General features: G+C 40.7%; 1 protein-coding gene across 6 annotated transcripts in view; it reads left to right on the plus strand.

Annotated features, from left to right (window-relative positions):
• The window catches only part of FSD2 (fibronectin type III and SPRY domain containing 2), a 48307-nt gene that overhangs the window by 16636 nt on the left and 17427 nt on the right, over positions 1-14244 (plus strand). For all 6 annotated transcript variants that reach the window (XM_070570376.1, XM_070570349.1, XM_070570363.1 and 3 more), the window contains 4 exons: positions 4666-5388; positions 10734-10829; positions 12502-12732; positions 13923-13945. In XM_070570376.1, coding sequence (XP_070426477.1) covers positions 4741-5388; positions 10734-10829; positions 12502-12732; positions 13923-13945 — 998 coding nt within the window. In that variant the 5' untranslated portion in view covers positions 4666-4740. The remainder of the gene's footprint in view (positions 1-4665; positions 5389-10733; positions 10830-12501; positions 12733-13922; positions 13946-14244) is intronic.

The raw sequence follows: 14244 nt of genomic DNA on the forward strand, positions 1-14244 counted from the left end.
AAGGTATGTTATTTTATAGAAAATGCCATTTTGTTACACTGAAAAAGGCACAGCATTGTCATGTAGAAATTCTTAGGAAGTTTGTCATAATTAATATATAATAAAAATTAATAATTAATACTTCCAGCTATATGCAGTCTACAGGAGACACACTTTAGGTTCAAAGATATAAGTAGATGAGACAAAAAGGATGGGAAAAGATGTATCATGTAAACAACAATTGCGAGAAAGCTGGAGTGGCTATACTGACATTAGAAACAATAGACTTTAAAACAAAAAATGTTATTAGAGAGGAAGAGGGACATTTTATAATCATAAAAGGGTGAATCCATGAGGAATTTATAACAGTTACAAATGTATATGCACCTAACAACAGAGCATCAAAATACATGAAGCAAAAACTGACATAAATGAAGGGAGAAATAGACAACTCATCAATAACAGTTGGAGACGTCAATGCTCTATTTTTCAACAAAGAATAGAACCACTAAGAAGACTGACAAGGAAATAGAAGACGAATAATGCTGTAAACCAACTGTACTTTACAGACATCTGTAGAACACTCCATTCAACAACAGCAGAATGCACATCCTTCTCAAGGCATAGGAAACATTCCTCAGGATGGAGAAAATGCTAGGCCATGAAACAAACCTCGATAAATTTAAAAGGGTAGAAATAATACAAAATGTGTTCTTTAACGACAAAGGAATGCAATTAGAAATCAATATCAGAAAGAAATTTGGGGAACTCACAAATATGTGAAAATTAAACAACACACTCCCAAATAACCAATGGACCAAAGAATAAAAGGGAAATTAGGAAATACTTTGAGATGAATGAAAATGAAGATAAAACTTACCAAAACCTGTGGGATGCAGTGAAAGTAGTGCTTAGAGGGAAATTTATTGCTGCCAATGCCTATATTTAAAAAGAAGAAATCTTAAATCAATAACCTAATCTTTTACCTTAAGACACTGAAAAAAGAAGAGCAAACTAAGTAAAGCAAGCAGAAGGGAGGAAATAATAAAGATTAGAGCAGAAATTAATGAAAAAGAGAATAGGAAAACAAGAGAGACAAATCAAAGAAACCCAAAGCTCCTTCTTTAAAGTGATCAGCAAAATTGATAGACCTTTAGTTAGATGACCAAGAAAAAGAAAAGATTCAAACTATTACCAACCTTACAGAAATAAAAAGGATTAAAAAGGAATACTATGAACAACTGTATTCCAATAAATTAGACAACTTAAATGAAATGGACAAATTCGTAGAAAGAAACAAACTTCCAAAACTGACTCAGGAAGAATTAGATAATCTGAATAGGCCTATAATAAGTAAAGAGATTGAATTAGTAATAATAAAAAACTACCCACAAAGAAAATCCCGGGACCAGATGGTTTCACTGGTGAGTTCTACCAAGCATTTAAAGAATTAACCAATTTTTCATAAGCTCTTTCAAAAGATAGAAGAGAAGGGACACTTCCCAATTCATTCTATGAGGACAGTGTTACTCTGATACCCACACCAGACAAAGACATCACAAGAAAAGAAAACTATAGGCCAATATCTCTTAGGAATATGAATGCAAAAATTCCTCAACAAAATACTAGCAAACTGAATCCAATAACATATTAAAAAATTATCCATTATGACCAAGTGGGATTCATTCTAGGAAGGCAAGTTTGGTTTAACTTCAGGGTTGGCAATAGATTTTTAGATATGATACCAAAAGCACAGGCAACAAAAGAATAAATAGATAAATTAGACTTTATCAAAATTAAAAACTTTTATGCTTCAGAGAGAACTATCAAGAATGTGAAAAGACAATCCACAAAATGCAAGAAAATATTTGCAAATCATTTATCTGATAATTTCAATTAACTCAATTTAAAAATGAGCAAATGTTTGAATAGACATTTCTCCAAAAAGATATACAAATGGCCAATAAATACATGAAAAAAACCTGACATCGTTATTCATCAAGAAGATGCAGGGGCCGACCCAGTGGCGCAGTGGTTAAGTGCACACATTCTGCTTCGGCAGCCCGGGGTTCATGGGTTCGGATCCCGGGTGCGGACATGGCACTGCTTGGCAAGCCATGCTGTGGCAGGCCTCCCACGTATAAAGTAGAGGAAGATGGGCACGGATGTTAGCTCAGGGCTGGTCTTCCTCAGCAAAAAGAGGAGGATTGGCAGCAGATGTTAGCTCAGGGCTAATCTTCCTCAAAAAAAAAGAAAGAAAGAAAATGCAAATCAAAACCACAGTGAGATACTATTTCACATCCACTAGTATTACTATAATCAAAAAGTCAGATGATAACAAGTGTTGACAAGGATGTGGAGAAATCAGAGCCTTCATACACTTCTGGTAGGAATATACAATGGGGCAACGACCTTGGAAAACAGTTTGGCAGCTCCTCAGAAAGTTAGACATAGGGTTACCATTTGACCTAGCAATCCCACTCCTAGGTATTTATTCATAAGTACCTAGCGTTCTTTATAATAGCCAAAAGATGAAAACAACCCAAATGAAATGAGAAACAATGCAAATCAACTGATGAATAGATAAACAACATATGACATATCAATACTATGAACTATTATCCCACTCTACAAAGGGATGAAGTGCTGACTCGTGCTACAACATGGCTGAACCTTGAAAACATCATGCTAAGAAAGAAGCCAGTCACAAAAGAACACATATTTGATTTGATTTCATTTGCATGAAATGTCCACACAAAAAAGCAATAGAGACAGAAAGTAGATCAGTGGTTGCTTAGCGCTGGTTAAATGAAGGACTGTAGGCAGTGATAGCTAGAGAGTGCAGGGTTTCCTTTTGAGATGGTGAAAATGTTCTAAAATTGACTATGGTGATTGTTGCACGTAAGTGCAAATATACTGAAACCATTGAATCACACACTTTAAACAGGTGAATTGTACAGTATGTGAATTATGTATCAGTAAAAATATTACAAAAAAATAATTAATATAACACAATGGCAGTCGTGTGCTAGGAAGAAAGCAGGGGCTTTGAAGTCTAACAGTTTGTGTTAAACTTAAGTCCTGCAAGAAGCAGGCACCAGACGGGATGAAATGTGCAAGAATTTCATTAGGGGAAACGCCTGTGTGAGATAAAATAGGGAGCAAGATAGGAAAGGCTGAGAGCTGTCTTGTCGTGATTCAAGTCTGACCCCAAGAGAAGGAGGAAAGGAGGAGAGGTTTGCAGGAAGCGTCCGAGACTGCCATGCCCTCTAAGAAAGGTTTGGCAAGGCTCCAGCCAAAATTTGCCATCAGAGTGGTTTTGTGTCAACCAGAAACGGATCTGCCTTAGTATCCTTGCTACACTCTGTCACTGGATGGGAGATGCCCATGGGAAGCATGTCCTCTATGCAAATATCTTGATGAGCTTCAGACTGCAGCTGAAACCCCTGGTCAGTCACGCTCGCTGTAGTTGCATATCTGCCACCACATCCTTGTGGCCACCACCCAGACTAAGGTTCAAACCCCAGTTCAATGACTTACTAACTATGTGACCTCGCACAAGATACTCTCTCTGAGTCACAGTTTCCTCCTCTGTAAGATGGAGATAACAGCAGCACCTACCATTTAGGGTTGATATGAGGACAAGACAATGTACATGAACTGCATAGCACACAGCAAGTGCGCAATAAGTAGTAGCTACTACTAACATTGCATTTACTACTACTATTACTATTTTTCTCTAGATTTTATGTACTTCCACTAAAATAGTGGTTATCATAGTCTATATATAATGAGTATTCTGTTTATTTAACATCAGATTGTGAATCTTTTTCCAAGTTATCATTAGCTCTCCCTAACCATTTTAAAGGCGGCATTATATTCTATGGAGTGTAATATCCTACATTACTTAACCATTCCCCTAAGCAGCAGGCCTTTTCCAATGCTTTTTTGCTATTCTAAAAAATTTTGTGGTGGATATTTTTAAATAGAAAAAAATTTTTCCCCTGTATTTGACATTTTTCCTCAGGGAAAGCTAGATTAAAGAGTGTGCACAGCTTTAAGGCTCCTGATCCATGTTGCCAAGTTTGCTCTCCAAAGAGGCAGGGCCGGTTTACATTCCAACCAGCAGCCCATGAGAGTACGCGCTTCACTGCACCCGCACCCAGCCTTGGGTATCAGTTTTCTATTTTTAAGTATTTGCTAACTGGAAAGGCAAAATGACATCTTATTTATTTGTTCTCTGTTACTCTCAAGGACGGACCGTTCTCTAAATGTTTTCGTACAGGTGATATTATACACAAAAGTAATTATTTTGTGAATTGTCCTTGCACAGTAGGTAATCTATTGAGATATTAATTTTTAAAATTAGTTTATACAATTTGTTTAATAATAATTGCCGGAGACACTTCCCATTATTTTGCCTTTTGAGGGTTTTTTTTCATGTATAAGAGTAGATTGTTAGTCAAATCTATTTGTGTTTCTTTTGTAATTTCTTCTGTCTCTTTTAAGCTTGGAAAGTCCATCCTCCTGTAGAAAGCAAATCTTTCTTTACAGATAGTTCAAAGTAGAACCACAAGTGAGCTTCTCACTTTTAAAAAGTTGTGAATGGATAAAGCGCAAGCTAATGACTTTCTCCTGCAATGACTGTCTCAGAAACGGAGTTTCCTTCCTCTTTTTGTCTTCTAGGCCTGGGATATCCACTACTAACTGCTCAGGAAGGCTCCTTCTTGTGCACAGGTGCTGCCCAGGTCTTCCAGACCTATGATGGAGGAGGAAGCGGGGGAGACACCCGGGCTGCACAGGTCTACTGCCCCCCATAACTTCCACTTTTATCACATGGATCTGTATGACTCTGAAGACAGACTGCAAATCTTCCCAGAAGAAAACACTCGGATGACAAGAGAAGTCGTCCAAGCTGAAATGACCAGTGAGCCAAGAGGGGCAGTGAAAGGTAAGACTCAAAGAGACCTCGAAGAGGAAGTGGACGAACTTGTCCATTTATACGGACTTGAAGATGATCATGAACTGGGGGATGAGTTTGTTGATGAAACCACGCCCAGAATAGAGGTTTCAGAATATCCTCCTTATGGGATGACGAGGAGAGAACCAGCCAGGGAGCAGAGAGACTGGAGACTTAGTGCAGAGGCAGCTGAGACCCAGGACCTGGGCTTCGGAGGGTGGGGCTCAGCAGGCCAGTGCCAGGACTTGCGAGAAGCCTATAGGTACACACACGGCCGTGCCAGTGAGGAGTATGAATGCTACGTCATCCCAGAGGAGGAGGACGAGGAAGAAGCTGCCGACGTCTTCTGTGTCACTTGCAAAACTCCAATAAGAGCATTGGAGAAGGTTTTTGATGAACACAAAGAACATGAGGTGACCCCACTCAATAAAGCCCTGGAGAGCGCCAAGGTAAATAGGTCTCCTTGGTTCTTCTTTCTCTTGATGTTGCATTTCTATCTCAAGTATGCAGGCAGGAAATAAATCTAAAATGCCTTCTACAAAAGGGAGAGGGAAAAGATGTAACAGTAACATCTTGTGAGCCTCTGTTTTTCATTTTTTTCTCCTGTAATTTTATTGAGATCATAATGGTTTATGACTGTGTAATTTCGGGTGTACACTATTATTTATCAATTTCTGAATAGACTTCATCATGCTCACCACCAGTAGTCTAATTTTTGTCATTACCAAGCATATGTGCCCCTTTACCCCTTTTGCCCACCCCTCAACCCCCTTCCCCTCTGGTAACCACTAATCTGTTCTCTTTATCCTTGTGTTTGTTATCTTCCACATATGAGTGAAATCATGCAGTATTTGTCTTTCTCTGTCTGGCTTATTTCGGTTAAAATCATACCCTCCAGGTCCATCCATGTTGTTGCAAATGGGATGATTTTGTCTTTTTTTTATGGCTGAGTAGTATTCTACTGTATATATATACATCTTCTTTATCCATTCATCTGTAGAAGCGCACTTGGGTTGCTTCCACGTGCTGGCTATTGTGAATAATGCTCCAAAGAACATAGGGGTGCATAAATCTCTTTGGATCATTGATTTCAAGATCTCTGGATAAATACTCAGTAGTGGGATAGCTGGATTGTATGGTATTGCTATTTTTAATTTTTTGAGAAATCTCCATACTGTTTTCCATAGTGGGTGTAGCAGTTTACATTCCCACCAGCAGTGTATGACCGTTTGCTTTTCTCCACATCCTCTCCAACATTTGTTGCTTTTTGTCTTGGTAATTATAGCCATTTTGACTGGTGAAAGCAATATCTCCTTGTAGTTTTGATTTGCCTTTCCCTAATAATTAGTGATGTTGAATATCTTTTCATGTGTCTGTTGTCCATCTGTATGTCTTCTTTGGAAAAATGTCTCTTCATATCTTCTGCCCATCTTTTGATCAGGTTGTTTGTTTTTTTGTTGTTGAGTTGTTTGAGTTCTTTACATATTTTGGAGGTCAACCCCTTGTCTGATAAATAATTTGCAAATATTTTCTCCCAGTTGGTAGGTTGTCTTTTCGTTTTGTTCAAGGTTTCCTTTGCTTTGCAGAAGCTCTTTAGTCTGATGTAGTCCCGTTTGTTAACTTTTTCTTTTGTTTCCCTTGCCTCAGTAGACATGGTGTTTGAAAAGATGCTACTAAGACCAATGTCAAATAGTGTACTGCCTATATTTTCTTCTAGGAGTTTTACAGTTTCAGGTCTTACATATAAGTCTTTAATCCATTTTGAGTTAATTTTTGTGTATGGTACAAGATAATAGTCTACTTTCATTCTTTTGCATGTGGCTGTCCAGTTTTCCCAACATCATTTATTGAAGAGATTTTCCTTTCTCCATTGTATGTTTTCAGCTCCTTTGTTGAAGATTAATTGCCCCTAGATATGTGGTTTTATTTCTGGGATTTCAATTCTGTTCCATTGATCTGTGTGTCTGTTTTTGTGCCAGTACCATGCTGTTTTGATTACTATAACTGTGTAGTATATTTTGAAGTTAGGGCTTGTGATGCCTCCAGCTTTGTTTTTATTTCCTTAGGATTCCTTTGGCTATTCGAGATCTTTTGTTGTTCCATATAAATTTTAAGATTCTTTGTTCTATTTCCATGAAGAATGTCATTGGGATTCTGATTGGGATTGCACTGAATCTGTAGATTGCTTTAGGAAGTTTGGACATTTTCACTATGTTGATTCTTCCACCCCATGAGCATGGAATATCTTTCCATTGTTTTATGTCTTCTTCAATTTCTTTCAATAATGTCTTATAGTTTTCAGTGTTTAGGTCTTTCACCTCTTTGGTTAAGTTTATTCATAGATATTTTATTCTTGCTGCAATTGTAAATGGGATCGTATTCTTGAGTCCTCTTTCTCCTAATTTGTTTTTAGTGTATAGAAATGCAAGTGATTTTTGTACGTTGATTTTGTACTGTGCAACTTTGCTGTAGTTGTTGATTATTTCTAATAGTTTTCTGTTGGATTCTTTAGGGTTTTCTATAGATAGAATCATGTCATCTGCAAACAGTGAGAGTTTCACTTCTTCCTTTCCAATCTGGACTCCTTTTATTTCTTTTTCTCACCTAATTGCCCTGGCCAAAACCTTCAGCACTATGTTGAATAAGAGTGGCAAGAGTTAGCACCCTTGTCTTGTTCCTCTTCTCAGAGGGATGGCTTTCAGTTTTTACCCATTGAGTATGATGTTGGCTGTGGGTTTCTCATATATGGCCTTTATTATGTTGAGGTACTTTCCTTCTATACCCATTTTATGGAGAGTTTTTATCATAAATGGGTGTTGGATCTTGTCAAATGCTTTCTCTGCATCTATTGAAATAATCATGAGATTCTCATTCCTCATTTTGTTAATGTGGTGTATCACATTGATTGATTTGTGGATGTTGAACCATCCCTGCATCCCTGGTATATATCCTACTTGATCATGGGGTATGATCCTTTTAATGTATTGCAGTATTTGGTTTGCCAATATTTTGTTGAGGATTTTTGCATCTATGTTCATTAGTGATATTGGCCTGTAATTTTCCTTCTTTGGATTATCCTTGTCTGGGTTTGGTATCAGAGTGATGTTGGCCTCATACAATGAGTTAGGAAGTGTTCCATCTTCTTCAATTTTTTGGAGTAGTTTGAGACAGATAGGTATTAAATCTTCTTTGAATGTTTTGTAGAATTATCCAGAGAAGCCATCTGGTCCTAGACTTTTGTTTTTTGGGAGGTTTTTGATTACGGTTTCGATGTCTTTGCTTGTAATTAGTCTATTTAGAATCTCTATTTCTTCTTGATTCAGTTCTGGGAGGTTGTATGAGTCTAAGAATTTATCTATTTCTTCTAGGTTATCCAGTTTTGGGGCATATACATTTTCTGCAGGTTTAGTGCAGAAAGTTGTATTTTGGCAGTATCTGTTGTAATTTCTCCTCTTTCATTTCTAATTTTATTTATTTGAGCCTTCTCTCTTTTTTTTCTTAGTGAGTCTGCCTAAGGGTTTGTCAATTTAGTTTATTTTCTCGAAGATCCAGCTCTTAGTTTCATTAATCCTTTCTACTGTTTTTTGTCTCTATTTCATTTATTTCTGCCCAGATTTTTATTGTTTCCCTCCTTCTGCTGACTTTGGGCTTTGTTCATTCTTTGTTTTCTAGTTCTATTAGGCACAGTTTAAGATTACTTATTTGAGATTTTTCTTTGTTGAGGTGGGCCTGTATTGCTATGAATTTCCCTCTTATGAATGCTTTTGCCACATCTCATAGGAGCTAATATTTTGTATTTTCATTTTTGTTTGTCTCCAGGTATTTTTAAAGTTCTCCTTTGATTTCTTCATTGATCCAATGGTTGTTCAGTAGCATGTTGTTTAGTCTCCACATATTTCTGACTTTCCCATCTTTTTTTCTTGTAGTTGATTTCTAGTTTCATAATGTCATGGTTGGAGAAGATGCTTGAGATGACTTCAACCTTCTTAAATTTATCAGGCTTGCCTTGTTTCCCAACATATTGTCTATCTTTGAGAATGATCCATGTGCGCTTGAGAAGAATGTGTATTCTGCTCTTTTTGGATGGAATCCTCTCTATGTATCTATTAAGTCCATCTGATCGAGTGTTTTGTTTAAATCTACTATTTACTTGTTAACTTTTTGTCCAGATGATCTGTCCATTGACATAAGTAGAGTATTGAAGTCCCCTACTGTTATTGTGTTGCTGTTAATTTCTCCCTTTGTAGGTTATTTTCTTCTTATTTTTTTCTTTGTCATTGACTTTTGCCAGTTTTACTATGATATGCCTTGGAGAGGGTCTTTTAGCATTGATGTAATTAGGAGTTCTGTTAGCTTCATGTATTTGTAAATCCAGTTCCTTCCCCAGGTTGAGGAAGTCCTCAACTATTATTTCTTTGAACAAGCTCTCTGCTCCTTTCTTCCTCTCTTCTCTCTCTTGAATACCTATAATCCTTATGTTGCTTTTCCTAATTGTGTCAGATATTTCTCAAAGAATTCCTTCATTTTAAAAAAATCTTACTTCTTGCTCCTCCTCCCCCTGTAGCGTTTCTATATTTTTATCCTCTAAATAACTAATTCTTTCCTCTGTAACATCAGCTCTGTTTCTTTGGCATTCTAGATTAATTTTTGTTTCATTAATTGTGTTTTTCATATCCAGAATTTTTGCTTGACTTTTTTTTATGGTTTCAATCTCTTTGGTGAAGAGATTCATTTTATTCATGAGCTCATTGAACTGTCTTTCTGTGTTCTCTTGTAACTCATTGAGTTTCTTTATGATAGCTATTTTGAATTCTCTGTCATTAGATTGTAAATTTCTGTGCCTTCAGGGTTGGTTTCTGGAGAATTGTCATTTTCCTTCTGGTCTGAATTGTTGCTGCAGTTTCTCATGGTGTTTGATGAACTAATCTTTTGTCAGGGCATTTTTGGTAATATCAGCTTGCAGATTCCACCTGCTACCACTAGGGGTAAGCAGGAGCAGAGTTTCTGGTCCCACCCAGTCTGCTGGAAGTTTTGGGGGTACTATGGGCTCTTGCACTGGCCTGGAGGGCATTCAGGTGCTGATGTGGACTGTGCTTGGTGGGTGGGGCTTCCTCTCAGGGACTGAGCCAGAGCCGCTCATGGGGCCGAGGGTCACCATGGGCTCCCCCACTGTTGGGAAAGTGATCACAAGTGAGATAAGGGCTGCCACCACCTCTTCCTGCCACCTCTTCCTACAGTTACTCTAGGGCTTGCTCCCACTTCTGGGGCTCAGCGGTACTATGGGCACTCGCCTGGGCCTGGAGTGTACTTACCCAGCAAGTAGATCTGCCACACCTGTGCTTGCGGTTCTGCCAGCTGCTGTGCTTGGTGGGAGGGGCTTCCTTATGGGACCGACCTAGGGCCACTCCTTGGGGCTGCAGGGGCATGGCGGGCTCCCCCCAACCAGGAAAGTGATCATGAGCATGCTAAGGGCTGCCACCACCTCTTCCTCCAGTCACCCAGGGACATGTTGCCACTTTCGGGCACTCACGCCAGGGTAGAAAGCATTGGTACGTGTGCACAGGGCTGCTGGGGGAGGGCAGGGAGTGCTCACCTACCTCACCACTTCCTGGAGGACCAGTCCATCCACCCTCAGGTGCATAGCTGTGTGTGTCTCTCAGGCACCTTGTTGTGCTGTGTGGGCTTCCTCCATTGGTGAATGAATGTCCATTTAGTTGTAGTTCAAAAGGGGGACAAAGGGAACAGCTCACTCTGCCATGTTGCTGACGTCACTCTCTGATCCTCTGTTTGATAGGATGAAATTCACAAAAATATGTACAAATTGGAAAAGCAGATTATCGAGATGGAAAATTTTGCAAGTCACTTAGAAGAGGTTTTCATCACTGTGGAGGTAAGAGCACATGTGATAACCCCACCAGACACATGTTGCTTCCATCAGCACCTAGGTCAGCAGCTGTGTCTGGTATGAGTTGGAGAATCTATTTTCTTAGAACGTGCAGCATCACTACTGCCCCTCTCCCCTCACCCCTTCCCCTGCCCTCCCATGGCACCTTGGGCATGTGCCTCATCACCAATTACCTGTAGGCAATCCCTACAGAACTATAAGCTCTCAGTGGGGAGACTGTGTCTTCTGTGTCTGTATATCCCCAGTCCTACTACAAGGTAGGACTCTTTCATGGGCCAGCCTTGACAGGGCATTGTGAGACACCTATCCTGTCATTAATAAGTGTGCTTTTCCTCATCTCTTATATATTTTCCATAAGATTAGTACATCTCTGTGCCTGCCACCAAACATGTCATGGTCCCCTGGGTGTGCCTAGTAGGTATATGGTATATCACTGTAATGCTAGCGCTCAGGCTAACCCTTCAGATGAGGTAGACCAGGACGAGGACCAGGGGGCCTTCTGTCTCCCCTCTCTTTGTGTGGATGCTCTACTCCTATTAATGCAGCCTCAGAGTGTATCAACAGGAGCACCTCATAGGAATTAGCTAAGCTCCAGGCCCCTTTCCTGTGAAGCTTGCCCTCCTTTGCTCCAATCTTAAAAGTGAGGAGAGCTATTGCACTCATGCCCTGTGGAAGGCACAGAGAAAGGACAAGCCCTTCCCCTTCCAAGCACAGGCTGGTGGTGGGAGGGGTCAGTCTGCAACAGCCAGGACAGAGCTCCCTGCACTCTGCACCACCAGCTCACTCTCAGGTCAAAGTGTCTTCACCTGAGTGAGGACTCTGAGCTCTTCCTTTTACACTCAACACAGGGGAGTCATCTACTGCTTTCCCTCTCTGCTGCCATTCTAAGAAATTCTTACACACATAGTAGGTGTTCAGTAAGTATCCCCTGAATGATTGATAAGAGCCTCTTCTTTGGAAGTCCCTGTTATCAGATGAGGATGACATCAGTCAGAACCCGCAGAGCTCTCCTGGGCTTCCAATATAAGGAATGGGGACCAGGAGTCGATGTGCTCTAATATTTCTCATCCATTGTGCCCCAGGATTATGTATGGTCTCAACCCTCCCTCTGTCTTCTTGCCTTTTCTCATCTATTAGGTAGCACCATCTGGCCACAACCCTTATTCCCCCTCGCCTTCATCTTTCTCTTAGTTGATGTGAGGATCTGTGTGCTCCTGGTGTTTGTATAATCTGAGCATCAGGGAGTGGAGATGAGTATCATGTGATGTTGAGAGCTCAGGAAGGAAAGATGGGTGGGAATATCCTGGAGCAAACGTCTCCATGTTAAGGTCTGAGGTTCCTGTAGCAGGCTGACTCATCTCCTTGCTCAGTTGTCATGGTGATGGGAGGTGGCTAAAGTGAAGTGGGGAGAGGAGGATGCAAAATGCTGCCAGGAGAGAAAGCAGTGCTTTTTGCTAAGATTATCCTTGAGGTTTTAGCTGGAGACTCCTGTGTCCCAGCTCCCCCAGGGTCCACCACAGCACCCTGGCAAGAGATGATAAGACAACGTGGAGGGACTGAAATAGCCACAATGTAGATACATTTTCATGCCCCAAATGACTCAGCTGTGGACACACCACATGCACTGAAGTGATGACTGAAGTGAACTGTCTTGCAGGAAAATTTTGGAAGACAGGAACAAAACTTCGAGTCACATTACAATGAGATCTTGGAAACACTGGCTCAGAAATATGAAGAAAAAATACAAGTTCTAGGGGAGAAGAAGAAAGAGAAGTTAGAAGCCTTATATGGACAACTGGTCAGCTGTGGAGAAAACCTGGACACCTGTAAAGAACTGATGGAAACCATAGAGGAGATGTGTCATGAAGAGAAGGTCGATTTCATAAAGGTCAGTAATGAAGGGGAGGGACAGTGATGGCTGGAGTAGGTTAGGTTGTCTCCTGTTCACCTGGAGGTTTTGGAACTGACTTTATGGTCAGCTGCCATCTGATTCCACTGGATATTCACAAGGGTGAGGTTGTCACCCCATCTTTCTGCACAGCTTCGCCATAAGTGGCTGAGCAGGCTCATTCACAGCTGACTCCTGCCCTCCACCATCGCTCAGGTAACACCAGAGTCTTTGTTCATCTGTCCTTATTACCTACGGATCTGTTCCCTCATCCTGGAACTGTGCAAAAACAGTTCGCTGAGAGCTTTCCAGCCCCTGATGGCTTCTTGGGGCGCTGGGGAGAAAATTCTCCCCAAAAACGTACCTCCAATTTCCCAGTTATGAATGCAGCAGTTATAAATCTTACTTCATAAATTCAGACTTGTAAAAAAAAATCCATTTCTTCATTTCCTTGAAATCCAGTTAAATCAGACTCCATGTTCCCATGCAGCTGGGCTGTGGGAATTTCAATCTCTGTCAGAGGTGGGGTCCCACAGGAATACGGGGCAGTTGTGGTGTCCAGGATGTGAGGGAGGAGCCTTTGGCCCGCAGAGCTTCCTGGTTGCCAAATATGGCTGCCACACTGACCAAGCCCATAGTCACCCCTCAAAGCCCAAGAGCGCCTCCTTCCTGCCCGGCTTGGGTCGAGGGACCTGTGACTGAGGCTGGAAGGCAAGTTGGCAGGCACCATTAGAGCCCTGAATGCTTAGACCTTTCGAACCAGTGGTCCCATGGTACCACTGTGTCTCAGAGACATAACCCAGAATGTGGAGAAAGTGATACACATGAAGATGTTCTTCTCGCTGTTATTTATGATGGCAAAACGTTGGAAAGAACCAGAATGTCCAAAAATAGAGGGAAGGTTAAGTAAACGATGGAGTTCCCACTCAATGAACACTTCTCAGAGTTTCAAATTGATGGTCCAAAGGACCATACGTAACATGGAAAGTGCTTATATCATGTGAATGGAAACAAGCAGTGTATGGGAGAAAATACACAGGCGTGGTAACGGGGGTTGTGTTAGGGTGTGGAATACGGGTGATTTTTGCTTCTTCCTAATTTCCAAGCTTTTAAATATGTTTATATTATTATATAGTTTGAAAAAGAAATTTATTTCCAAAATCAACTTAATCTTTTCTCCTCCTTTTTAGGATGCTGTGGCTATGGCTGACAGGTAATACTTTTGTTCTGACATGTGTTTTCTTTCACCTCTAGATATCCAAATGGACTCAGTTCCACTTGGTTATATGCTCCCAGTTTCAGCTCTTGTGTCTGCATCTGAGGTTAAATGGCACTGGCTTTGGAAGGACGGTGTAGGGTCACAAGGACCTGCTAGTACTGAATCTCAGGGCTGGAAGGGAGCCTGTGATGACGCCCAGCCAGCAAACTCATGGTCACATCTCCTCCACAAGCCCCTTATTTCACCAGGAGGAACCAAGATCCAGAGAGTGTCCCCAGAGCCCCCCAGCTGTG

This window comes from Equus przewalskii, chromosome 1 (assembly GCF_037783145.1).
Source record: "Equus przewalskii isolate Varuska chromosome 1, EquPr2, whole genome shotgun sequence".
Lineage (NCBI taxonomy): Eukaryota > Metazoa > Chordata > Mammalia > Perissodactyla > Equidae > Equus > Equus przewalskii.